The 25,922-nt window shown below is 48.4% G+C and overlaps 1 protein-coding gene across 1 annotated transcript; it reads right to left on the bottom strand.

Annotated features, from left to right (window-relative positions):
• On the bottom strand, positions 1-25,922 carry LOC100981146 (cytokine receptor like factor 2). Its single transcript, XM_055107089.2, has 8 exons — positions 25,494-25,922; positions 21,351-21,450; positions 18,980-19,146; positions 14,218-14,351; positions 10,045-10,207; positions 8,155-8,275; positions 2,866-2,950; positions 1-965 (listed from the first exon to the last, which is right to left on the bottom strand). Exons 1-8 carry the CDS (start codon positions 25,570-25,572, stop codon positions 702-704), a joined length of 1,113 nt encoding a protein of 370 aa, XP_054963064.1. The 5' UTR covers positions 25,573-25,922; the 3' UTR covers positions 1-701.

Raw genomic sequence — 25,922 nt, 5'->3', positions numbered from 1 at the left:
AAAAAAAATGCTGGGGACAGTGGCTCACGCCTGTAAACCCAGCACTTTGGGAGGTCAAGGCAGGTGGATCACCTTAGGTCAGGAGTTCAAGACCACCCTGGCCAACGTGGTGAAACCCCCATCTCTACTAAAAATACAAAAATTAGCCGAGCGTGGTGGCGGGCAGCTGTAATCCCAGGTACTCAGGAGGCTGAGGCAGGAGAATTGCTTGAACTCGGAAGGCAGAGCTTGCAGCGAGCCAAGATCGCGCCACTGCACTCCAGCCTGGGCGACAGAGCGAGACTCCGTCTCAAAACAAACAAACAAACAAAAAATCCTCCGAGAATCCAATGCTATGGGAATGGTACATGGACGGAACTGGGGACTCACAGAGTGGGAAGATGGTTTTACAGCATTTTGGACGTGCTGCCTTGGGGTTTATGTGACAACGTTCAGGCACGAAAAGGAACTGGGAGTAAAGCTCCTCGAGCAATCGGCTCCCATCTGCCATGAAGCCTTGGAACACAGAGACTCATGTGGGGGAAAGTTAGCAGGGCAGTGGCTGCCTTAGATGGTGAGGCTGGGTCTTCAGAGTCTCCTAGTCCTACCATCATTGGCGTGGAGACTTCCCATCCGTGGTGGTGTGGAGTCCCCGGGACAGTCCCCTCTGTCTTTAAATGTCAACGTGGATCCTGACGTTGACTTTGACAGTGGTGTCTCCATCACAACGCCACGTAGGAGCAGTCATTCATCACAAAGGTGAAGCCCCCGATTGTGACCACATCACCGCCTTGGAGGGGCTGGTGGGGAAGCTGGAGGGATCCCCCAGAGGCCTCTTTCTCCTCGGTCTGTGGGTCCAGCATCCTGGGAGACTCGGCTTCAGTCTTGGCCAACTGGACCACCAGGGGCTCCTCGGGGCCACTTTCTTGCTCTGCACCTGCCATCTTGTGGAGGTGGGCCACGTTCTGGGTGTCTGTGATCCACTCCTACCAGGAAGAACATTCTAGCTCAAACACAGTGGACACACCACAGACAGCATCCTGAGCATCCGTACAGACGGTACCCACCACAGACATCCCTGGACATCTTTCTCTTTCTTTCTCTTTCTCTCTTTCTTTTCTTTTCTCTTTCTTTCCCTTCCTTTCTTTCCCTTCCTTTCTTTCTTTCTTTCTTTCTCTCTTTCTCTCTTTCTCTCTCTCTCTCTTTCTCTCTCTCTTTCTTTCTTCCCAAGAAACAACACCATTCCCAATGGAACAGGAAAGCCCTCTCATCTGGGAGGTCTGAGCCCCTACAAAGCTCTTGTTTGGGGCATCCAGGAGCTCTGACACCAATACCCTTGTAAACCAAAAATAATTTTTTTTTTTTTTGAGATGGCATTTTGCTCTTGTTTCCCAGGCTGGAGTGCAACGGCGTGATCTCGGCTCACCGCAGCCTCCGCCTACCCGGTTCAAGCGATTCTCCTGCCTCAGCCTCCTGAGTAGCTGGGATTACAGGCACCCACCACCACACGCGGCTAATTTTGTATTTTTAGTAGAGACGGGGTTTCAGCATGTTGGTCAGGCTGGACTCGAACTCCCAACCTCAGGTGATCCACCCGACTCGACCTCCCAAAGTGCTGGGATCAAAGGCGTGAGCCACCGTGCCTGGCCCCCAAAAATAAAATTCTAAGCCTTCCAACAGACTGACGGACTCTCCAGTCAGCCAAGGTGATTCCAAAGTTAAGTTAAAACCTAGTTTGAGCCAGCCGGGCGCAGTGGCTTACACCTGTAATCCCAGCACTTTGGGAGGCCGAGGCGGGTGGATCACAAGGTCAGGAGATCGAGACCATCCCGACTAACATGGTGAAACCCCGTCTCTACGAAAAATACAAAAAATCAGGCGGGCGTGGTGGTGGGCGCCTGTAATCCCAGCTACTTGGGAGGCTGAGGCAGGAGAATGGCGTGAACCCGGGAGGTGGAGCTTGCAGTGAGCCGAGATCGCGCCACTGCACTCCAGCCTGGGCGACAGAGCGAGACTGTGTCTTAAAAAAAAAAAAAAAAAAAAAACCAAGTTGGAGCCATAATGGGAAGTCAGAGTTGGACATGCTTCTTTATACCCTCTTCCCTTTGAAATTCAGACACACCTGACCAGCATTAAAATCAACACATAGGACACATAAACCGGGCACGGTACCTCACGCCTGTCATCCCAGCACTTTGGGAGGCCAAGGTGGGTGGACTTGAGTTTGAGACCAGCCTGGACAACATGGTGAAAAAACCCGTCGGTACTAAAAATACAAAAAATTAGCCAGGTGTGGTGGCGGGTGCCTGTAATCCCAGCTACTCGGGAGGCTGAGGCAGGAGAATGGCGTGAGCCTGGGAGGCGGAGGTTGCAGTGAGCAGAGATCAAACCATTTTTCTTTCTTTCCTTCTTTTTCTCTTTCTTTCTTTCTTTCCTTCCTTCCTTCCTTCCTCTCTCCCCCTTTCCTCCCTCCTTCCTTCCCTTCCTTCCTTCTTTTTTCTTGACAGAGTCTCACTCTGTCACCCAGGCTGGAGCACAATGGCACAATCTCAGCTCACTGCAACCTCTGCCTCCACAGTTCAAGCGATTCTCCTGCCTCTGCCTCCAGAGTCGCTGGGATTACAGGAGTGAGCCAGCACGCCCGGCTAATTCTTGTATTTTTAGTAGAGATGGGGTTTCACATGTTGGACAGGCTGGTCTCGAACTCCTGACCTGGAGTGAGCCTGCCGCCTCGGCCTCCCAAATTGCTGGGATGACAGGCGTGAGCCACTGCGCCTGGCTGTTAATGTCGTTCTCTAAAAGGGTCGCGCTCAGAGAGATAGGAATGCAGGCAGAGGTGCACCTGCTTGGTGGAGAGGAGAAGAGACACAAGGAGAGGGCGGATACCTGGAAGTTCCCTTGGTGTATCTCAAAGAGCCCGGGGAAGATGGATTTCGGGTCTGGCACGCTGGGCATGAGAAACTTCTTCATTCTGAAATAGAGACGGAGAGTGTGGTCAGGTCGGCCACAGCCCCGCAGGAAGGGGTGGCAAGAAGCACCTACAGGGCATGGACCCCAGGGACAGACCAAGAATGGCAGAGCGGAGCCTTCCACATGGACACATGTGTCTCCTCCCACTGCCCAGGGACTCTGCCTCTGGGGTCCTCATAAAGTTCCCATCAGGAGGCCGGGCGCGGTGTCTCACGCCTGTAATCCCAGCACTTTGGGAGGCTGAGGCGGGTGGATCACCTGAGGTCAGGAGTTCGAGACCAGCCTGGCCAACATGGTGAAACCCTGTCCCTACTAAAAATACAAAAATTAGCCAGGCGTGGTGGCAGGCGCCTGTAATCCCAGCTACTCGGGAGGCCTGAGGCAGGAGAATCGCTTGAGCCCGGGAGGCGGAGGTTGCAGTGAGCCAAGATCGCGCCACTGCACTCCAGCCTGGGTGACAGAGTGAGACTCCGTCTCAAAATAAATACATAAATAAATAAATAAGAAAATGACTCAACATCCCAGCTACTGGGGAGGCTGAGGCAGGAGAATTGCTTGAATCTGGGAGGTGGCAGTTGCAGTGAGCCGAGATTGCGCCACTGCACTCCAGCCTGGGTGACAGAGTGAGACTCAGTCTCAAAATAAATAAATACATAAATAAATATATAAGAAAATGACTCAAACTCCCAGCTACTGGGGAGGCTGAGGCAGGAGAATTGCTTGAACCCGGGAGGCGGAGGTTGCAGTGAGCCGAGATCACGCCACTGTACTCCAGCCTGGGTGACAGAGTGAGACTCCGTCTCAAAGTAAATACATAAATAAATCAATAAATAAGAAAATGACTCAATCTCACATTTTTGAAAAGTTCTCTGTAGTCTGAAAGAATATTGTTTCGTCTAGAACTCTCACTGGATTCAAAGCGAAAAATTCAGTGAGAGATGGAGCAAAGACAATATTAGATCTTGGACCATTCTTCTTGCTGCCCTTACCAAGTTGCCCAGCTTACCTGGACTTCTTTAGTTTTCTTTTTGAGAGACAGGATCGTGCTCTGTCACCCCGGCTGGAGTGCAGTGGTGCAATCAAAGCTCACTGCAACCTTAAACTCCCAGGCTCAAGCCATCCTTCCACCTCAGCCTCCCAAATAGCTGGGACTACAAGTGCACGCTACCACGCCCAGCTAATTTTATTTTTTCCTTTGTTTCAGACAGAGTTTCACCGTTGTCGCCCAGGATGGAGCATAACGGTGTGATCTCAGCTCACGGCAACCTCTGCCTCCTGGGTTCAAGTGGTTCTCCTGCCTCAGCCTCCAGAGCAGCTGGGACTATAGGTGCTAATTTTTATATTTTTATAAATATATATATTTATATAATTATATATATTTTATATATTTTTTATATATTATATATATTTATAGAATTATATATATTTTTATATATTTATATATTATATATTAAATTATATATATTTATATATTATATATTAAATTTTATGTATTTATATATTTTATATAGATTAAATTAAATATATATTTATATATTAAATTAAATATATATTTATATATTTTATATATATTAAATTAAATATCTATAATATATAAATATATTATATATATTTAATTTGTATAATATATAAATATATTATATATAAATATATATAATATATTTATATATTATATAAATTAAATATATATAATATATTTATATTTATATATAATTATATAGAGAGAGAAGGACTGTGTGGTAGATAGAGCTCCCTCTCCCCTCTCCCCTCTCCCCTCTCCCCTCTCCCGTCTTTCCACGGTCTCCCTCTGATGCCGAGCCGAAGCTGGACGGTACTGCTGCCATCTCAGCTCACTGCAACCTCCCTGCCCGATTCTCCTGCCTCAGCCTGCCGAGTGCCTGCGATTGCAGGCGTGCGCCGCCACGCCTGACTGGTTTTCGTATTTTTTTGGTGGAGACGGGGTTTCGATGTGTCGGCTGGGCTGGTCTCCAGCTCCTAACCGCGAGTGATCCGCCAGCCTCGGCCTCCCGAGGTGCCGGGATTGCAGACGGAGTCTCGTTAACTCAGTGCTCAATGGCGCCCAGGCTGGAGTGCAGTGGCGTGATCTCGGCTCGCTACAACCACCTCCCAGCCGCCTGCCTTGGCCTCCCTAAGTGCCGAGATTGCAGCCTCTGCCTGGCAGCCACCCCGTCTGGGAAGTGAGGAGCGTCTCCGCCCGGCCGCCATCCCATCTAGGAAGTGAGGAGCGCCTCTTCCCGGCCGCCATCACATCTGGGAAGTGAGGAGCGTCTCTGCCCGGCCGCCCATCGTCTGAGATGTGGGGAGCACCTCTGCCCTGCCGCCCCGTCCGGGATGTGAGGAGTGTCTCTGCCCGGCCGCCCTGTCTGAGAAGTGAGGAGACCCTCCGCCCGGCAGCCACCCCGTCTGAGAAGTGAGGAGCGTCCTCCCTCCTCGTCTGGGAGGGAGGTGGGAGGGTCAGCCCCCGGCCCGGCCAGCCGCCCCGTCCGGGAGGGAGGTGGGGGGGTTAGCCCCCCGCCTGGCCAGCCGCCCCATCCGGGAGGTGAGGGGCGCCTCTGCCCGGCCAGCCGCTCTGTCTGGGAGGGAGGTGGGGGGGGGTCAGCCCCCGGCCCGGCCAGCCGCCCCGTCCGGGAGGGAGGTGGGGGGATCAGCCCCCCGCCCGGCCAGCCGCCCTGTCCGGGAGGTGAGGGGCGCCTCTGCCCGGCCGCCCCTACCGGGAAGTGAGGAGCCCCTCTGCCCAGCCAGCCGCCCTGTCCGGGAGGGAGGTGGGGGGTCAGCCCCCCACCCGGCCAGCCGCCCCGTCCGGGAGGGAGGTGGGGGGGTCAGCCCCCCGCCCGGCCAGCCGCCCCGTCCGGGAGGGAGGTGGGGGGATCAGCCCCCCGCCCGGCCAGCCGCCCTGTCCGGGAGGTGAGGGGCGCCTCTGCCCGGCCGCCCCTACTGGGAAGTGAGGAGCCCCTCTGCCAGGCCAGCCGCCCCCTCTGGGAGGGAGGTGGGGGGGTCAGCCCCCCGCCGGGCCAGCCGCCCCGTCGGGGAAGTGAGGGGCGCCTCTGCCCGGCCGCCCCTACTGGGAAGTGAGGAGCCCCTCTGCCTGGCCAGCCGCCCTGTCCGGGAGGGAGGTGGGGGGTCAGCCCCCCGCCCGGCCAGCCGCCCCGTCCGGGAGGGAGGTGGGGGGGGTCAGCCCCCCGCCCAGCCAGCCGCCCCGTCTGGGAGGTGAGGGGCGCTTCTGCCCGGCCGCCCCTACTGGGAAGTGAGGAGCCCCTCTGCCCGGCCAGCCGCCCTGTCCGGGAGGGAGGTGGGGGGGGTCAGCCCCCCGCCCGGCCAGCCGCCCCGTCTGGGAGGTGAGGGGCGCTTCTGCCCGGCCGCCCCTACTGGGAGGTGAGGAGCTCCTCTGCCCGGCCACCACCCCGTCTGGGAGGTGTACTCAACAGCTCATTGAGAACGGGCCATGAAGACAATGGCGGTTTTGTGGAATAGAAAGGGGGGAAAGGTGGGGAAAAGATTGAGAAATCGGATGGTTGCTGTGTCTGTGTAGAAAGAGGTAGACATGGGAGACTTTTCATTTTGTTCTGTACTAAGAAAAATTCTTCTGCCTTGGGATCCTGTTGATCTGTGACCTTACCCCCAACCCTGTGCTCTCTGAAACATGTGCTGTATCCACTCAGGGTTGAATGGATTAAGGGCGGTGCAAGATGTGCTTTGTTAAACAGATGCTTGAAGGCAGCATGTTCGTTAAGAGTCATCACCACTCCTTAATCTCAAGTACCCAGGGACACAAACACTGCGGAAGGCCGCAGGGTCCTCTGCCTAGGAAAACCAGAGAACTTTGTTCACTTGTTTATCTGCTGACCTTCCCTCCACTATTGTCCTGTGACCCTGCCAAATCCCCCTCTGCGAGAAACACCCAAGAATGATCAATAAAAAAGAAAAAAAAAAAAAGACTACTTTAAAAAAAATAAATAAATAAATAAATAAATTATATATAAATATAAATATATATAATTATGCGCCCGGCTAATTTTTATATTTTTAGTAGAGGTGGGGTTTCGCCATGTTGGCCAGGCTGGTCTCGAACTCCTGACCGCAGGTGATCCTCCTGCCTCGGCCTCCTAAAGTGCTGGGATTACAGACATGAGCCACCACACCTGGCAGGGCTAATTTTTTTTTTTTTTTTTTTTTTTTTGAGACAGTGTCTTGCTCTGTCACCCAGGCTGGAGTGCAGTGGCGCGATCTCGGCTCACTGCAAGCTCCGACTCCCAGGTTTACGCCATTCTCCTGCCTCAGCCTCCTGAGTAGCTGGGACTACAGGCGCCCACCACCACGCCTGGATAATTTTTTTGTATTTTTAGTAGAGACGGGGTTTCACCATGTCAGCCAGGATGGTCTCGATCTCCTGACCTCGTGATCCGCCTGCCTCGACCTCCCAAAGTGCTGGGATTACAGGCATGAGCCACCGCGCCCGACCAATTTTTATATTTTTAGTAGAGGTGGGGTTTCGCCAGGTTGGCCAGGCTAGTCTCAAACTCCAGACCTCAGGTGATCCGCCTGCCTCCTAAAGTGCTGGGATTACAGGCGTGAGCCACCGCGCCCGGCTGGGCTGATTCTTTTTTTTTTTTTTTGAGACAGTCTTGCTCTGTTGCCCAGGCTGGAGTGTAGTGGTGCGATCTCAGCTTACTGCAACCTCCGCCTCCCGGGTTCAAGCAATTCTCCTGCCTCAGCCTCCCGAGTAGCTGGGATTACAGGTGCACGCCACCACGCCCGGCTGCTTCTTGTATTTTTATTAGAGACAGGGTTTCACCATGTTGGCCAGGATGCTCTCGATCTCTTGACCTTATGATTCACCGCCTTGGCCTCACAAAATACTGGGATTACAGGCGTGAACCACCGTGCCTGACCCTAATTTTTATATTCTTAGTAGAGATGGAATTTCACCATATTGGCCAAGCTGGTCTCGAACTCGTGACCTCGTGATCTGCCTGCCTCGGTCTCCCCAAGTGCTGGGATGACAGGTGTTAGCCACCATGCCCGGCCCCTCCGAAATTTCTTATAATGCACCGTCAGAAGAGTGGGCATTGTATGGAAACTGAGGCCCAGGGAAATGACTCTATCAGGCGATGAATCTTTTTTCCTACTTCACAGACATTGTGCAAGCAGGTCCCTCCACCCACGGGCGGCAGGAGTCATCCTTACCTCCATAATTTCCATAAAGACAGAAGGAGGAGAGACACCGTCAGAAGGATGGCCAGGCTGGAAATTAAAATAAATTTGGACAGCTTTGGTTTGGGAGGCGTTGGTGTCTCTGCACAGGCATCTGAAACAAAACGAAAAGGCGGCTGTCAGTTTTCAACATGACGTGCGGCTGTACGTTTTCAACATGATGTTACATCTCATCCCTGACCACTCTCCCTCATTTTTTGGTGTTCGTTTTTTTTTTTTCTTGGTTCTCGTTGTTTGTTTTTTGTTTTGTTTTTGTTTTTTGTAAATATTCGTGTCAGCAAATCTTTTACTTTTTTTTTTTTTTGAGACAGAACCTCACTCTGTTGCCCAGGCTGGAGTGCAGTGGTGCCATCTCAGCTCACTGCAACCTCCGTCTCCCGGACTCAAGCAATTCTCCTGTCTCAGCGTCCCGAGCAGCTGGGATGACAGGCACCTGCCACCACGCCCGGCTAATTCTTTGTATTTTTGAGTAGAGACGGGGTTTCACCATGTTGGCCAGGCTGGTCTCGAACTCCGGACCTCGTGATCCACCCACCTCGGCCTCCCAAAGTGCTGGGATCACAGGCTTGAGCCACTGCGCCCAGCCCAGTCTGGTATTTTTAATACAGTAATTCTCCTGCCTTAGCCTGCCGAGTAGCTGGGACTACAGGCATCCGCCACCACACCGGGCTAATTTTTATATTTTTAGTAGAGATGGGCCTATTTTTTTTTTTTTAATGAATGTTAGTGTCAGCAAATTTTGATTCCTATGGAAAATATCCTGGAAAGAGACACCGTGTCTCTGGACGACAACGCATCCCACAGCCACCCCGAGGAAGTAAGGGCAGGTTCAACATGTAGCCTTCGGAGGCTTCTGGTTGCTGGAGGTGTTTACAGCATATGAGAGCTTGCTTTCGTGTGTTGGTGGCTGTGCTCATTAAATCATGCCCCCTGAAAACATACGTCGAAGGCTGGGCGCGGTGGCTCACACCTTTAATCCCAGCACTTTGGGAGGCCGAGGCGGGCGGATCACAAGGTCAGGAGTTTGAGACCAGCCTGGCCAATATGGGGAAACGCCATCCCTACTAAAAATACACACATTAGCCGGGCTTGGTGGTGCGTGCCTGCAATCCCAGCTACTTGGGAGGCTGAGGCAGGAGAATCACTTGAACTCGGGAGGCGGAGGTTGCAGTGAGCCGAGATCGTGCCACTGAACTCCAGCCTGGACCACAGACTGAGACTCCCTCTAAAAAAAATAAAAATAAAAAAATAAAAAATAAAAACATTTAATCAGGTGTGGTGGCGTGTACACTGTAATCCCAGCCACTCGGGAGGCTGAGGCGGGAGAATCGGTTGAACGTGGGAGACAGATGTTGCAGGGAGCCGAGATCGTGCCACTGCACTCCAGCCTGGGCACCATGAGAATGTTTCTCAAAAAAACAAAAGAAAGAAAACTCTCCCAAGTGAAAGCAGCCGGAGAATGAAACAAGGAGAGGAATTACTTTCAGATGGGGCCCTGGGGGATGACAGAAGGCTGAGCTTGCTCAGACACACCCTCCTGGGAAGGCAGGATACCCTCCCTCCCACCTCGTGGGAAGGCAGGACACCCTCCCTCCCACCTCCCGGGAAGGCAGGACACCCTCCCTCCCACCTCCCGGGAAGGCAGGACACCCTCCCTCCCACCTCCCGGGAAGGCAGGACACCCTCCCTCCCACCTCGAAGGCAGGACACCCTCCTTCCCACCTCCCAGGAAGGCAGGACACCCTCCCTCCCACCTCCCGGGAAGGCAGGACACCCTCCCTCCCACCTCCCGGGAAGGCAGTGGCTATGCCTACTCCAGCCTGGCGACAAGGCTATGGGACACTGCCGGGTAACAAGCATTACCCTGAATCTCGCCTCTCTGCCAGCACGTCACCTCTGACCAGTCGCTTGGGTATGTGTCTGGCCCATATACATCCTCCATAGCCTTCACCCTGACCCAGAAAGAGTAACACTTCTCGGCATCCAAGCCTTCTATGGTGACGTTGCAGGTATTTTCCTGTTTGGACTGGAGACACACACACACACACACACACACAATGATTAGTGATGTAACCTGTCTGTCCAGAGTTTTCCTTCTGGAGGGTTCGCAGTCTCGCTGACTTCAAGAATGGAGCCGCGAGGCCGGGCACGGTGGCTCACGCCTGTAAACCCAACGCTCTGGGAGGCTGAGGCGGGTGGATCACCTGAGGTCGCGAGTTCGAGACCAGCCTGGCCAACATGGAGAAACCCCGTCTCTACTGATAATACAAAAATTAGCCGGCCATGGTGGTGTGTGCCTGTAATCCCAGCTACTTGGGAGGCTGAGGCAGGAGAATCGCTTGAACCTGGGAGGCGGAGGTTGTAGCGAGCAGAGATCGCACCACTGCACTCCAGCCTGGGTGACAGAGTGAGACTGCGTCTAAAAAAAAAAAAAGATGGGGTCTCACTCTGTTGCCCAAGCTGGTCAACAACTCCTGGGCTCAAGCAATCCTCCTGCCTTGGCCTCCAACAGTACTGGGATTACAGGCATGAGCCACTGTGCCTGGCCTGTATTTACTTTATTATTATTTTAATATATTATTTATTTATTTACTGAGACAGAGTCTTGCTCTGTTGCCCAGGCTGGAGTGCAGTGGTGCGGTCTCGGCTCACTGCAACCTCTGCCTCTCGGGTTCAAGCAATTCTTGTGCCTCAGCCTCCCGAGTAGCTGGGATTACAGGCACCACCATGCTCGGCTAATTTTTGTATTTTTAGTAGAGATGAGGTTTCACCACGTTGGCCAGGCTGGTCTTGAACTCCTGACCTCAGGTGATCCACCCACCTTGGCCTCCCAAAGTGCTGGGATTAAAGGTGTGAGCCACTGCATCCAGCCTGTATCTACATATCTTTACAGATATAAATGGATATAAAGATACAGATGAATGTTCTATTCTATGTATCAGTTTATACATATATAGTTTATATATGTTTGTAGATATATGTACCAATAAGATATCTCTATATGTATATTTATATATGTGTGTATATATAAGCTGTATATATAAGGTGTGTATATATAATTGTGTATATATAAGCTGTGTGTATAAGGTGTGTATATATCTATGTGTATAGAAGCTGTGTATATAAGATGTGTATATATGTGTATATATAAGCTGTGTATCTATATGTGTGTATATATGTGTATATATAAGCTGTGTATGTAAGGTGTGTATATTTGTATGTGTATATATGTGTATATATAAGCTGTGTATATTAGGTGTGTATATACGTGTGTATATATATGTGTACATAAGCTGTGTATATAAGCTCTGTATATATGTGTGTGTATATATATGTGTGTATATAAGGTGTGTATATATGTGTGTATATGTATTGTATATAAGCTGTGTGTGTATATATATATAAAGTTTGTGTGTATATACATGTGTGTATATACATGTGTGTATATACATGTGTGTATATACATGTGTGTATATACATGTGTGTATATACATGTGTGTATATACATGTGTGTATATACATGTGTGTATATACATGTATATAAGCTGTGTATATAAGCTGTGTATATGTGTGTATGTGTGTGTATATACGGTGTGTGTATATGTGTGTATAAATATGTGTATATAAGCTGTGTATATAAGGTGCATATATATGTGTATATATACGTGTATATAAGCTGTGCACATGTGTGTGTATATATATGTGTGTATATAAGATGTGTATATACATGTGTATAAATATGCGTATATAAGGTATGTATATATGTGTGTGTATATATGTGTATATAAGCTGTGTATATGTGTGTATATATGTGTGTATATAAGGTGTGTGTATACGTGTGTATAAATATGTGTATATAAGCTGTGTATATAAGGTGCATATATACATGTATATATATGTGTATATAAGCTGTGTATATTATATATGTGTGGGTATATATATGTGTATATAAGCTGTGTGTGTGTATATATGTGTGTATATAAGATGTGTATATACATGTGTATAAATATGCGTATATAAGGTATGTATATATGTGTGGGTATATATATGTGTATATAAGCTGTGTGTGTGTATATATGTGTGTATATAAGATGTGTATATACATGTGTATAAATATGCATATATAAGGTATGTATATATGTGTGGGTATATATATGTGTATATAAGCTGTGTGTGTGTATATATGCGTGTATATAAGATGTGTATATACGTGTGTATAAATATGCGTATATAAGGTATGTATATATGTGGGTATATATATGTGTATATAAGCTGTGTGTGTGTGTATATATGTGTATATAAGATGTGTATATATGTGTGTATAAATATGCATATATAAGGTATGTATATATGTGTGTATATAAGCTGTGTATCTATATGTGTGTATATGCATGTGTATATATGTATATATAAGCTGTGTACACAAGGTACGTACATATGTGTGTGTATATGTGTGTGTGTACACACACATATAGGTAGATATACAGTCATGCATTGCTTAACGATGGGGACATGTTCTGAGAAATGCATTGTGAGGTGATTTCTTCATTATGAGAATATTCTAGAGTTTACTTACACACACCTAACTGGTCTAGCCTGCTGCACACCTAGGCTGTATAGTAAATTGCTCTTCAGCTACACACCCATACAGCACGTTACTGTACTGAATACTGCAGACAAACCTAACGCGAGGGTAAGTATTTGTGTATCTAAACATAGAGAAGGTACAGGAAAAATATGGTATAGAAGAAAATAATTGGGACAGCTGCATAGGACAGCTGTGTGATAATCATAGGAGACTACCGTGATACATGCAGTCTGCTGATGACCGAAAGGTCGTTAGGCAGCACATGACTGTGTGTGTGTGCCTGTGTGTGTCTGTGTGTGTCTGTGCATGTCTGTGTGTGTCTGTGTACCTGTGTTTGTGTGTCTGTGTGTGTGTGTGTGTAGAGAGACAGGTGTGTAGAGATACAGATAGAGATAGGACTAGAGGTAGACAGATAAAGAAATGATAGATAAATAGATAAAACAGAGAGATGACAGAGTTGATAGATGATACATAGATAGATGATAGAGAGATAGATAGATGATACATAGATGATAGAGCGATGAGAGAGAGATAGATGATACATAGACAGATGATAGAGAGAGAGATAGATGATACATAGACAGATGATAGAGAGAGAGATAGATGATACATAGATGATAGAGCGATGAGAGAGAGATAGATGATACATAGACAGATGATAGAGAGATAAATAGATGATACATTAGATAGATAGATAGATAGATAGACAAATAGATAGATAGAGAGACAGACAGACAGATGATACAGAGAAGTAGATAGATAGATGATACTTAGATAGATAGAGATGGATAGATGATGTATACATACATACATAGATAGATAAATACATAGATAAGATAGTAGATGGTAGAATAGAGATAATGGGTAGGTAGTTAGAGATGATAGATAGTTGAACTACATAGAGATAGGGATGATATATATAGAAGATTGACCGTACATAGATAGATAAAAGAGAGTTGGTAGATAAAATAGACATGGATAGAGCCATAGAGAGATAGATAGAACAAAGAGAGTTAATAGATAAAATAGATGAAAGATTGAAAGACAGAGATAGAGAGAGATAAAATAGAATGAGAGATTGAAAGACAGAGATAGAGATAAAATAGAATGAGATAGATGATAGATTGAAAGAGAGAGAAATTGATATAGATACATAGAGGTAGAGATAAAATAGAATGATATAGATAGATTGATAGATAGATAAATAGATTGATAGACAGACAGACAGACATATTATTGGTTCTCTTTCTCTGGAGACCCCTCAGAGACACAGAGAGAAACATGAAAAAGCCAAGCTGGACTAGAGCTCTCTGAGGAAGATACAGCAGAGTGGAATTCAGGAAGGTGTAGACAGAGGAGAGCGGGGTCTGATGAAACAGCGAATCCCACAGCCCGCACCTGCGGGACGCTCAGCCACCATCGCCCTGAGTCGCGGCCGCCCGGCTCACCTGCCACTCGGTGTCGAAGGGGCTCCGGTACTGAACCTCATAGAGGAGATCACCATAGGACAGGTCAGAGCACGTCACCGTCACTGCGTCCTGATGCCACGAAAATCTCACGTGCTTCGGGGAACTGGGTTTCACTGAGAAGAAGAAATAACGGAAGCGACGTCCCTCCTCTGTGAGCTGATTGTGACAGGCTGACCTCATCCCCTTTCTCTAGCCTGTACCCCTCCTCCCCTTAATACCTTATGGGTCTCGGGGTTCACCCGTCCTCATTACTTTTATAGGAGAAGCTTCCACCAGAGCTCCGAGAACCCGTAGGGTTGTGAAGGAACGAACTCTCTACAATTCTGCGGAAAATGTCCCGTGTGTCTGTTACGGGCTAAATTAAGTCCCCCACAAAAATATATGTTCAAATCCCAACTCCCCAGAAACTCAGAATGGAACTGTATTTAAAAATAGGATCCTTTAGAAGGCTGAGGCGGGTGGATCACCTGAAGTCAGGAGTTCGAGACCAGCCTGGCCAATATGCTAAAACCCCGTCTCTACTAAAAATACAGGCATGGTGGCGGGCGCTCGTAATCCCAGCTATTAGTGAGGCTGAGGCAGGAGAATCGCTTGAACCCGGGAGGCGGAGGTTGCAGTGAGCCGAGATTGAACCACTGCCCTCCAGCCTGGGTGACAGAGCGAGACTGTCTCAAAAAAAAAAAAAAAGGATCATTATAGATTCAGTTAGTTAGCATGAGGTCATACTGCAGAAGGAAGGGTTCTAAATGCGATGACAGGTGTCCTTCTCGGAGACAGAGGAGGAGACACAGACACAGAGGAGGAGGCCACGTGCAGATGCAGGCAGAGACTGGGGTGATGCGGCCACAAGCCCAGGGATGCCTGGAGCCACCAGGAGCTGAGAGAGGAAGGAAGGAGCCTCCCCTAGAACCCTGGAAGGAACTGAATATAATTATACCGGATGGAACAGTGGCCCCCAGAAACATCTGTCCACATCCTAAAGCCCAGGACCTGGAATGAGACCGGATTTGGAAATAGGTTCTCTGCAGATGTAATTAGGTGAAGGACCTTGAGGTGAGATGATCCTGGAGTAGGGTGTCCCCTAAATCTAATGACAGGTGCCCTTGTAAGAGACAGAGGAGGAGACACAGACACAGAGGAGAAGGCCACGTGGAGACGGAGACAGAGGCTGGAGTGATGCAGCCACAAGCCCAGGGATGCCTGGAGCCCTCAGGAGCTGAGAGAGGAAGGAAGGAGCCTCCCCTAGAACCCTGGAAGGAACTGAATATAATTATAACGGATGGAACAGTGGCCCCCAGAAAGATCTGTCCACATCCTAAAGCCCAGGACCTGGAATGAGACCGGATTTGGAAATAGGTTCTCTGCAGATGTAATTAGGTGAAGGACCTTGAGGTGAGATGATCCTGGAGTAGGGTGTCCCCTAAATCTAATGACAGGTGCCCTTGTAAGAGACAGAGGAGGAGACACAGACACAGAGGAGAAGGCCACGTGGAGACGGAGGCAGAGACTGGAGTGATGCGGCCACAAGCCCAGGGACACCTGGAGCCCCCAGGAGCTGGGAGAGGCAGGAAGGATCCTCCCTTAGAACCTCCAGAGGGAATGCGGCTCTCAGACATCTCCATCTCAGACTCGTGGGCTTCAGAACTGGGAGAGAATAAATTTCTGCTGTTTTAAGCCTCCAGTTTGTGGTGACCTATTATAGCCCAGGAAACGCACCCAGTATCTATAAGTAATTTCACGAATAAAGAGTTCATAGTTCTCACCGGATTCTCAAAGAGATCCGTTTCCCCTACCTCTAAAAAATAAAAAAGTAAAAAAGAAACACAGACTTACAGAATTCTAGGATAAAGAATAAACATTTTGGAAACAGGGTTTCCCTACATTTGTCCCTCATTTCCTCACCCGAGACTTAACAGCCAGTTCTCAACGCACATAAGAAAACCAGCCTGGGCAACAGAGCAAGACCCTCTCTCTCAAAAAAAAAAAAAAAAAAAGAAAATCCAGTGAGTGGGATGAGGATGAGAGGATATTTCCAGCTCACTGTGTGTGTGTGTGTGTGTGTGTGTGTGTGTGTGTGTGTGCGCGTAGGCAGGGCACCAGAGGGCATCTCTAATTAATTCCCTTATTTAATTTAATGAATTTATTTATTTGAGATGGAGTTTCACTCTTGTTGCCCAGGCTGGAGTGCAATGGCGCGATCTCGGCTCACCACAAACTCCGCCTCCCAGATTCAAGCGATTCTCCTGCCTCAGCGTCCCGAGTAGCTGGGATTACAGGCATGCACCACCAAGCCCAGCTAATTATGTATTTTTAATAGAGATGGGGTTTCTCCATGTTGGTCAGGCTGGTCTCGAACTCCCCACGTCACGTGATCCCCCTGCCTCGGCCTCCCAAAGTACTGGGATTACAGGGGAGAGCCACCGCCCTGGGCCTTATTTATTTTTAAATAATAAATTTATAAATCGCCCAGGCTGCAGTGCAGTGGCACCGTCTTGGCTCACTGCAGCCTCCGCCTCCCGGGTTCAAGCAATTTCCCTGCCTCAGCCTCCCGAGTAGCTGGGATTACAAGCGTGCGCCACCACGCCTGGCTGATTTTTTTTTTTATTATTTTTAATAGAGACGGGGTTTCACCACGTTGGCAAGGCTGGTCTCGAACTCCAGACCTCAAGTGATCCGCCCGCCTTGGTCTCCCAAAGTACTGGGATTACAGGGGAGAGCCACCACCCTGGGCCTTATTTATTTTTAAATAATGAATTTATAAATCGCCCAGGCTGGAGTGCAGTGGCACCATCTTGGCTCACTGCAGCCTCTGCCTCCCAGGTTCAAGTAATTCCCCTGCCTCAGCCTCCCGAACAGCTAGGATTACAGGCATGCGCCATCAGCCCGGCTAATTTTTTGTTTGTTTGTTTGTTTGTAGAGATGGGGTTTCACCATGTTGGTGAGGCTGGTCTCGAACTCCAGACCTTAAGTGATCCGCCCGCCTTGGCCTCCTATAGTGCTAGGATTACAGGCGTGAGCCACCGCTCCCCGCCTTTAATTCGTTCCCTTAAATCACAGTCTCCCAGGGTCATCTGGTCTCCCCACTGGGGGCAGATTCAATCCCCAACCAGTGTGCGTGTAAGAGGAAACTTCCTGGAAGGCCGGTTTCTTCCCACTTGGAGTCAGGAGCTGGGCACCGGGCTGCAGTGGTCCATGAGCTTGATTTTCAGAACTTACTGAAAGTAACTGAAGGTAAGGAGATGAAGGGGTACTGAAAAGTGTGCTGGGCTTGCTTTTCAATCGTTACGGTAATCATTGATCCCGCGACTTGCGAGAGCTTGCTTTTCAGTACTTATGGTAATCAGCTGAAGGAAGTACTGAAAAGTATGGTGAGCTTGCTTTTCAATAGTTACGGTGATCATTGATCCCGCGACTTGCGAGAGCTTGCTTTTCAGTACTTATGGTAATCAGCTGAAGGAAGTACTGAAAAGTATGGTGAGCTTGCTTTTCAATAGTTATGGTGATCATTGATCCCGCGACTTGCGAGAGCTTGCTTTTCAGTACTTATGGTAATCAGCTGAAGGAAGTACTGAAAAGTATGGTGAGCTTGCTTTTCAATAGTTACGGTAATCATGGATCCGGTTATTTGCATGAGCTTTTGTGTTTGTGGCAATAAACTGAAGGAAGTAGTGAAAAGGATGCTGGGCTGCTTTTCAATAGTTACGGGAATCACTGATCCTGCGACTTGCTAGAGCTTGCTTTTCAGTACTTATGGTCATAAGCTAAAGGAAGTACGAAAAGCATGGTGACCTTGCTTTTCAATAGCTGCGACAATCGTAAATCCGGTAATTTGCATTGAACTTTTCAGTTTTCAGTATTTATAGTAATCAGCTGAAGGAACTACTAAAATAAGCGTGCTCAGCTTGTTTTTCAATTGTAACGGTAATCATCGATCCCGCGACTGGTATGAGAGTGCTTTTCAGTCCTTATGGTAATAAACTGAAAAGCATGGTGAGTTTGCTTTTCAATAGTTACGGTAATCATGGATCCGGTTATTTGCATGAGCTTTTGTATTTGTGGCAATAAACTGAAGGAAGTAGTGAAAAGGATGCTGGGCTGCCTTTCAATAGTTACGGGAATCACTGATCCTGCGACTTGCTAGAGCTTGCTTTTCAGTACTTATGGTCATAAGCTAAAGGAAGTATGAAAAGCATGGTGACCTTGCTTTTCAATAGTTATGGTAATCGTGGATCCGGTGATTTGCATGAGCTTTTTAGTATTTATGGTAATAAGCTGAAGGAAGTAGTAAAAAGCGTGCTCAGCTTGCTTTTCAATTGTTACGGTAATCAGGGATCCCGCGACTGGCATGAGCTTGCTTTTCATTACTTACGGTAACAAGCTGAAAGACGTACTGAAAAGCATTCAGAGCTTGCTTTTCAATTATTACGGTAATCATGGATCCGGCGATTTGCATGAGCTTTTCAGTACTTACGGTAATAAGCTGAAGGAAGTACTGAAAACTATGCTGAGCTTCCTTTTCAATAGTTACGGGAATCATTGATCCCGCGACTGGCTGGAGCTTGGTTTTCGTTACTTACAGTAATAAGCTGCAGGAAGTACTGAAAGGCATGGTGATCTTGCTTCTGAATAGTCAACGGTAATGATGGATCCGGCGATTTGCATGAGCTTGGTTTTCAGTCCTTGTGGTAATAAGCTGAAGGAAGTACTGAAAAGCATGGTGAGCTGGCTTTACAATACTTACGGTAATAAACCATCCAGCGACTTGCGGTGAAAACGGGGTGCGTCCCATTCCTGATGGAGAAATAGAGAATGTCGTCTCGCTGCTCTGCGTCTAGGAGGCACCCCGAAGTGTGACCTTCCTGGAGAAGGTAGTTGGTGCACTGGTCATAGGCCTCATCACCGTCGAATCTGTGGTTTAAAACGACGACCATTCAGCAACAAAACAAAAAAGCATGTCTTATTTATTTAGAGATGGGGTCTTGCTCTTGTCGCCCAGGTTGGAGTGCAGTGGCGCGATCCCAGCTCACTGCAACCTCCGCCTCCCGTTCAAGCAATTCTCCTGTCTCAGCCTCCTGAGTAGCTGGGATTACAGGCACCTGCCACCATATACAGCTAATTTTTGTAGTTTTACCGGAGACAGGGTTTCACCATGTTGGGGCCAGGCTGGTCTGGAACTCCTGACCTCAGGTGAGCCACACACCTTGGCCTCCCAAACTGCTGGAATGAGAGGTGTGAGCTACCACACCTGGCTTTTTTTTTTTTTTCTAAGACGGTGTCTCGCTCTGTCCCTGAGGCTGGAGTGCAGTGGCACGATCTCGGCTCATTGCAATCTCTGCCTCCCGGGTTCAAGCGATTCTCCTGCCTCTGCCTCCTGAGTAGCTGCGATTACGGGCACGCACCACCACCCCCAGCTAATTTTTGTGTTTTTAATAGAGACGGGATTTCGCCATGTTGACCAGGCTGGTCTCGATCTCCTGACCTCAGGTGATCCACCCACCTCGGCCTCCCAGAGTGCTGGGATTACAGGCGTGAGCCACCGCGCCCGGCCGTTTTTTTATTTGTTTGTTTGTTTTTTGAGACAGAGTTTTGTTCTTGTTGCCCAGGCTGGAGTGCAATGGCGTGATCTCGGCCCACTGCAACCTCTGCCTCCCGGATTCAAGCGATTCTCCTGCCTCAGCCTCCCAAGTTGCTGGGATTACAGGCGCACGCCCCCGCGCCCGGCTAATTTTTTTGTATTTTTAGTAGAGACGAGGTTTCACCATGTTGGCCAGGCTGGTCTTGAACTCCTGACCTCAGGTGATCCACCCCCCTCAGCGTCCCAAAGTGCTGGGATAACAGGCATGAGCCAACACACCCCCTAAGAACTGCCCCTTTTACAGAGGAAGAAACTGAGCTGAATTCTGCAACTACGTGCAAAATCCAGCATTTTTTTTTTCTTTTTGTGAGGTTTTTGTTTTGTTTTGTTTTTGAGACAGTCTCGCTCTGTCGGCCAGGCTGGAGTGCGGTGGTGCAATCTCGGCTCACTGTGAACTCCGTCTCCCAGGTTGAAGCGATTCTCTTGCCTCAGCCTCCTGAGTAGCTGGGATTACAGGCACCTGCCGCCACGCCCGGCTAATTTTTGTATTTTTAGTAGAGTTGGGGTTTCACCATGTTGGCCAGGATGGTCTGGAACTCCTGATCTCAGATGATCCACCCACCTCGGTCTCCCAACGGTGAGTCTTATTTTCCAAATAACTTCGTTTTAAAATTTCCCTGTTCTGTACACTTTGCCGTTTATCTCTCTTTTGTTATCAAACTGAAGAATCATCCACCCATGACTAAATTTATTGGAAAAACCCTTCCTGCAATGTTCGCACGCATACTTCTGGGTGTCTAACTAAGCCAAACTAAAAATAAAAATAAAGTCACATCAGGGAGACACAGGGTTGGGGGTAGCCCCGGGTAAGGCTGTGGAATGTTTCAGAGACTGAGTCTTTCCCTCCCCGGCTGCCTAGCGGATAAGACTTCAGGTTCACCCAGAGCTCTGGGTGAACAAAACTCTCTGTTAATCTCCCGTGAAGAATCTAGGTGATTTTCAGTCCGGATGCCGTGGCTCACGCCTGTCATCCCAGCACTTTGGGAGGCTGAGGCAGGTGGATCACATGAGGTCAGGAGTTTGAAACTGGCCTGGCCAATATGGTGAATCACCATCTCTCCTAAAAATACAAAAATTAGCTAGGCCTGGTGGCAGGTACCTGTAATCCCAGCTACTCTACTCGGGAGGCTGAGGCAGGAGAATTGCTTGAACCTGGGAGGCAGAGTTTGCAGTGAGCCGAGATTGCGCCACTGCACTCCAGCCTGGGCGACAGAGCGAGAGTCCGACTCCAAATAAAAACAAACAAAAAAAAGAATGTAGGTGATTTTGAGAGTGAGTCAGCCGTCCCTTGGCAAGAAGGTTTGGGGCAATGAGATTGTGGTTGTGGGGAGGGCTGAGGCTTTCACAGAACAAACATTCCGGCTTGCACAGTCTGATGCTTTACACTTTTGTTCTCAAGCATTCCCAATCGCTGACGGCTCAGAAGAGCGATTTTGAGCCCCCCGGGCGTGGGGTTCGCTTTCTGGGGGCCACTTACCTGTAGTGGAAAGTCAGGTTGGTCCTGGAGTATTTGCTGGCATTCCATGTCACCTGCACGGTTTCTAAATTGAAGTAGATGATCTGAATCTGTACTCCTGCTAGACACAGATAGACGCATGAAGTTCACGGTGAGGCAACTCTTTTATTTTTTTTTTTTTTTAATTTATTTTTCTTTGTGAGACGGAGTCTCTCTCTGTCGCCCAGGCTGGAGTACAATGACACGATCTCGGCTCACTGCAACCTCCGCCTCCAGGGTTCAAGCGATTCCCCTGCCTCAGCCTCCCGAGTAGCTGGGATTACAGGCACCTGTCACCACGCCCGGCTAATTTTTTGGATTTTTAGTAGAGACAGGGTTTCACCGTGTTAGCCAGGATGGTCTCGATCTGCTGACCTCATGATCCACCCGCCTCGGCCTCCCAAAGTACTGGGATTACAGGCGTGAGCCACCGCGCCTGACATATTGTATTGCATTGTATTGCATTGTATTGTATTGTTTTGTATTGTTTTGCATTGTATTGTATTGTATTGTATTTTTTATTGTATTGTATTGTGTGAGACAGACTCTCACTCTGTCGCCCAGGATGGAGTGCAGTGCCGCAATCTTGGCTCACTGCAACCTCCGCCTCCTGGGTTCACGCCATTCTCCTGCCTCAGCCTCCGGAGTAGCTGGGGCTACAGGTGCCCGCCACCATGCCTGGATAATTTTTTGTATTTTTAGTAGAGATGGGGTTTCACTGTGTTAGCCAGGATGGTCTTTATCTCCTGACCTCGTGATCCGCCCGCCTCATCCACCTAAAGTGCTGAGATTGCAGGTGTGAGTCACCGCACCCGGCTGCTTTTGTTTGTTTTTGTTTTTGCAAAAGGTAAGTTCACCCACTAGTGCCACGCACAGATGTAGCTGTATACATCAATCATGTATCCAACGACACATCCCCTGTGGATACCTAAGGTGGCATCGGAAACTGTCCCCATCGATCCACCTTACTGTCTTTCTCAAAACACCACACACACCAACTTCAGAAATGGACCGGCCAGGTGCAGCGGCTCACGTCTGTAATCTTAACACTGGGAGGCCGAGGCGGGTGGATCACCCGAGGTCAGGAGTTCGAGACCAGCCTGGCCAACATGGTGAAACTCCGTCTCTACTAAAAACACAAAAAAATGAGCTGGACATGGTGGTGGGTACCTGTAATCCCAGCTACCTGGGAGGCTGAGGCAGGAGAATGGCTTGAACCCAGGAGGCAGAGGTTGTAGTGAACCGAGATCGTGTCACTGCACTCCAGCCTGGGTGACACAGCAAGACTCCCTATCAAAAAAAAAAAAGAAAAGAAAAGAAATGGGCCAACCGTAAAGAAGACTTTCTGCGTTTGCTAGGAAGGTTGCATAGACTTCAGTAGGTTTGATGTTTCAAGAGGTCTGGGTTTGTAATTCCGAATGGGGACAATGGAAATATTTTAGGATTGAGCAAACATGTAATGATATTTTGGATAATGAAAGCCAAGTCTCTTTTTTTTTTTTTTGAGACAGAGTCTCGCTCTGTCGCCCACGCTGGAGTGCAGTGGTGCGATCTCGGCTCACTGCAAGCTTTGCCTCCCGGGTTCATGCCATTCTCCTGCCTCAGCCTCCCAAGTAGCTGGGACTACAGGCACCTGCCGCCATGCCCGGCTGATTTTTTGTATTTTTTAGTACAGACGGGTTTCACCGTGTTAGCCAGGATGGTCTCCATCTCCTGACCTCGTGATCCGCCCGCCTCGGCCTGCCAAAGTGCTGGGATTACAGGCGTGAGCCACAGTGCCCGGCCAAGTCTCTCACTGTCAAAGAAGTCAGTTACAGGTTTGGAAAGATGGGGTACAGTGAACCTTGTCATGTTGGGTTCTAAGTGGAGGTATCTGGAGGATAGATAGATAGAGATAGATAAATGGTAATGTTAGATAGATAGAATTATATAGATGATGATAGAAATAGTTAGACAGACACAGATAGATAGGGATGGGTAGGTAGATGGATGAATCAATGGACAGGTGGGTGTATAGGTGGAAGACAAGTGGATGGGTGGGTGGATGGGTGAGTGGATGGATGAATAAATGGATGAACAGATACACAGGTGAATGGGTGGATGAGTGGATGGATGCATGGATAGATGGATAGATGGATACGTAGATGTGTACATGGATGGGTGGATGGATGGATGGATGGATGAGTGGATGAAAGTGTGGGTGAATGCATAGGTGGATGGATGGTTTGATGGGTGGGTGGATGGATGTGTTGGTGGATGGATGGATAGATGGATAAGTGGATGAAAGGATAGGTGGGTGGATGAGTGAGTCAATGGATGAATAAATGGATGAACAGATACATAGGTGAATGGATGGATGGATGCACGGATAGATGGATATGTAGATGTGTACATGGATGGGTGGGTGGGTGGATGGATGGGTGGATGGATGGATGGATGGATGGATGGATAAGTGGATAAAAGTGTGGGTGAATGCATGGATGGATGGATGTATTGGTGGATGGATGGGTGGATGGATGGATGGATGGATAAGTGGATAAAAGTGTGGGTGAATGCATGGATGGATGGATGTATTGGTGGATGGATGGATGGATGGATGGATAAGTGGATAAAAGTGTGGGTGAATGCATGGATGGATGGATGTATTGGTGGATGGATGGGTGGATGGATGGATGGATGTATTGGTGGATGGATGGATGGATGGATGGATAAGTGGATAAAAGTGTGGGTGAATGCATGGATAGATGGATGTATTGGTGGATGGATGGGTGGATGGATGGATGGATAAGTGGATAAAAGTGTGGGTGAATGCATGGATGGATGGATGTATTGGTGGATGGATGGATGGATGGATGGATGGATAAGTGGATAAAAGTGTGGGTGAATGCATGGATAGATGGATGTATTGGTGGATGGATGGGTGGATGGGTGGATGGATAAGTGGATAAAAGTGTGGGTGAATGCATGGATGGATGGATGTATTGGTGGATGGATGGGTGGATGGATGGATGGATGTATTGGTGGATGGATGGATGGATGGATGGATAAGTGGATAAAAGTGTGGGTGAATGCATGGATAGATGGATGTATTGGTGGATGGATGGATGGATGGATGGATGGATGGATAAGTGGATAAAAGTGTGGGTGAATGCATGGATGGATGGATGTATTGGTGGATGGATGGGTGGATGGATGGATGGATGGATAAGTGGATAAAAGTGTGGGTGAATGCATGGATAGATGGATGTATTGGTGGATGGATGGGTGGATGGGTGGATGGATAAGTGGATAAAAGTGTGGGTGAATGCATGGATAGATGGATGTATTGGTGGATGGATGGGTGGATGGATGGATGGATGGATAAGTGGATAAAAGTGTGGGTGAATGCATGGATGGATGGATGTATTGGTGGATGGATGGGTGGATGGGTGGATGGATGGATGGATGGATGATAGATGGGTGGATGGGAGGATGGATAGATAACAGATGGGTGGATGGTGGATGGATGGATGAGTGAATGAAAGGTTGGGTGGACGGATGGCTGGGTGGGTTGATGGGTGGGTGAATGTATGAGTGCATGGATCGTTTGATAGATGGGTGGATGGATATATTAGTGGATGGATCAATGAATAATAGATGGATGGATAGTGGATGGATGGGTGATTAATGGGAAAAGATAGATGAGATACATTGATGGATAGATTAAAAATGAATATATCAATCAATCAATCAATAGATAAACACACACACGCACACATACAGTTCCTAGTTCTGGCCACCGAAAGCGCATATAAGCAGTGGATATTCCGGGAGCAATAAGTATACTTATTATTCATGTATTTACTTATAAATATGTTTCGTCCCAGCTACTTGGGAAGCTGAGGCAGGAGAATTGCTTGAACCCAGGAGGTGGAGGTTGCAGTGAGCCGAGATCGTGCCACCGCACTCCAGCCTGGGCAACAAGAGCGAGACTCCGTCTCAAAAAAAAAAAAAAGAAAAGAAAGAAAAGAAAAGAAGAAAGAAACCTCCACGCTCATTGTTTAAGTTTTACAAAATAAAGAGTGCCTGGTTGCAAAGGAAACCACAAACCAAAATACAACAAGAAGAGGGTGTTTAAATAATTACCTGCTCCTCCTTGCCCCAAAGCCATCCAGCCTCCCAGCAGAAAGACGGCAGCTCCCCGCAGCAGAACCAGCCGCCCCATGCCTGAAACAGGAGTGGAGAGTGAGGTCCTCAGGGGCCTACCACGAACAGATCACTCATGACTCATAAGCAGAGGTCACCATCGATTTTAAAAAGTCAGAAAGGAAACTAGGGAAATGATTACAGGCAGGAAGCACAGTGACAGTTGATTTTCAAAGATACGCTGGTCAAGAACACACACACACACACACACACACACACACACACACACACACACAATCAATCCAGGATCAGGACTGCCACGCACACTGCTGAGCTGAGCCCTCCCCTTCCCTCCCCCTCCCCCATCTCCTCCCCCTCCCCTCCATTCCCTTCTCTCCCTCTCCCCTCCCCTGCATTCCCTCCCCTTTT

The sequence above is a fragment of the Pan paniscus genome, chromosome Y (assembly GCF_029289425.2).
Source record: "Pan paniscus chromosome Y, NHGRI_mPanPan1-v2.0_pri, whole genome shotgun sequence".
In the NCBI taxonomy this organism is placed as follows: Eukaryota; Metazoa; Chordata; class Mammalia; order Primates; family Hominidae; genus Pan; species Pan paniscus.
The sequence above is the reverse complement of the archived record's forward strand: the minus strand, read 5'-3'. Positions and strand labels throughout refer to the sequence as shown.

What these genes read in the sequence shown, in the direction of transcription:
- LOC100981146 (XM_055107089.2), bottom strand. Translation starts at nt 25,572, where the DNA reads ATGGGGCGGCTGGTTCTGCTGCGGGGAGCTGCCGTCTTTCTGCTGGGA. An exon ending in GCAGAGAGGCGAGATTCAGG is followed by an intron (nt 8,276 to 10,044) that starts GTAATGCTTGTT and finishes GTTTTGTTTCAG; the next exon opens with ATGCCTGTGCAGAGACACCA. An exon ending in TACACCAAGGGAACTTCCAG is followed by an intron (nt 966 to 2,865) that starts GTATCCGCCCTC and finishes TCTTCCTGGTAG; the next exon opens with GAGTGGATCACAGACACCCA.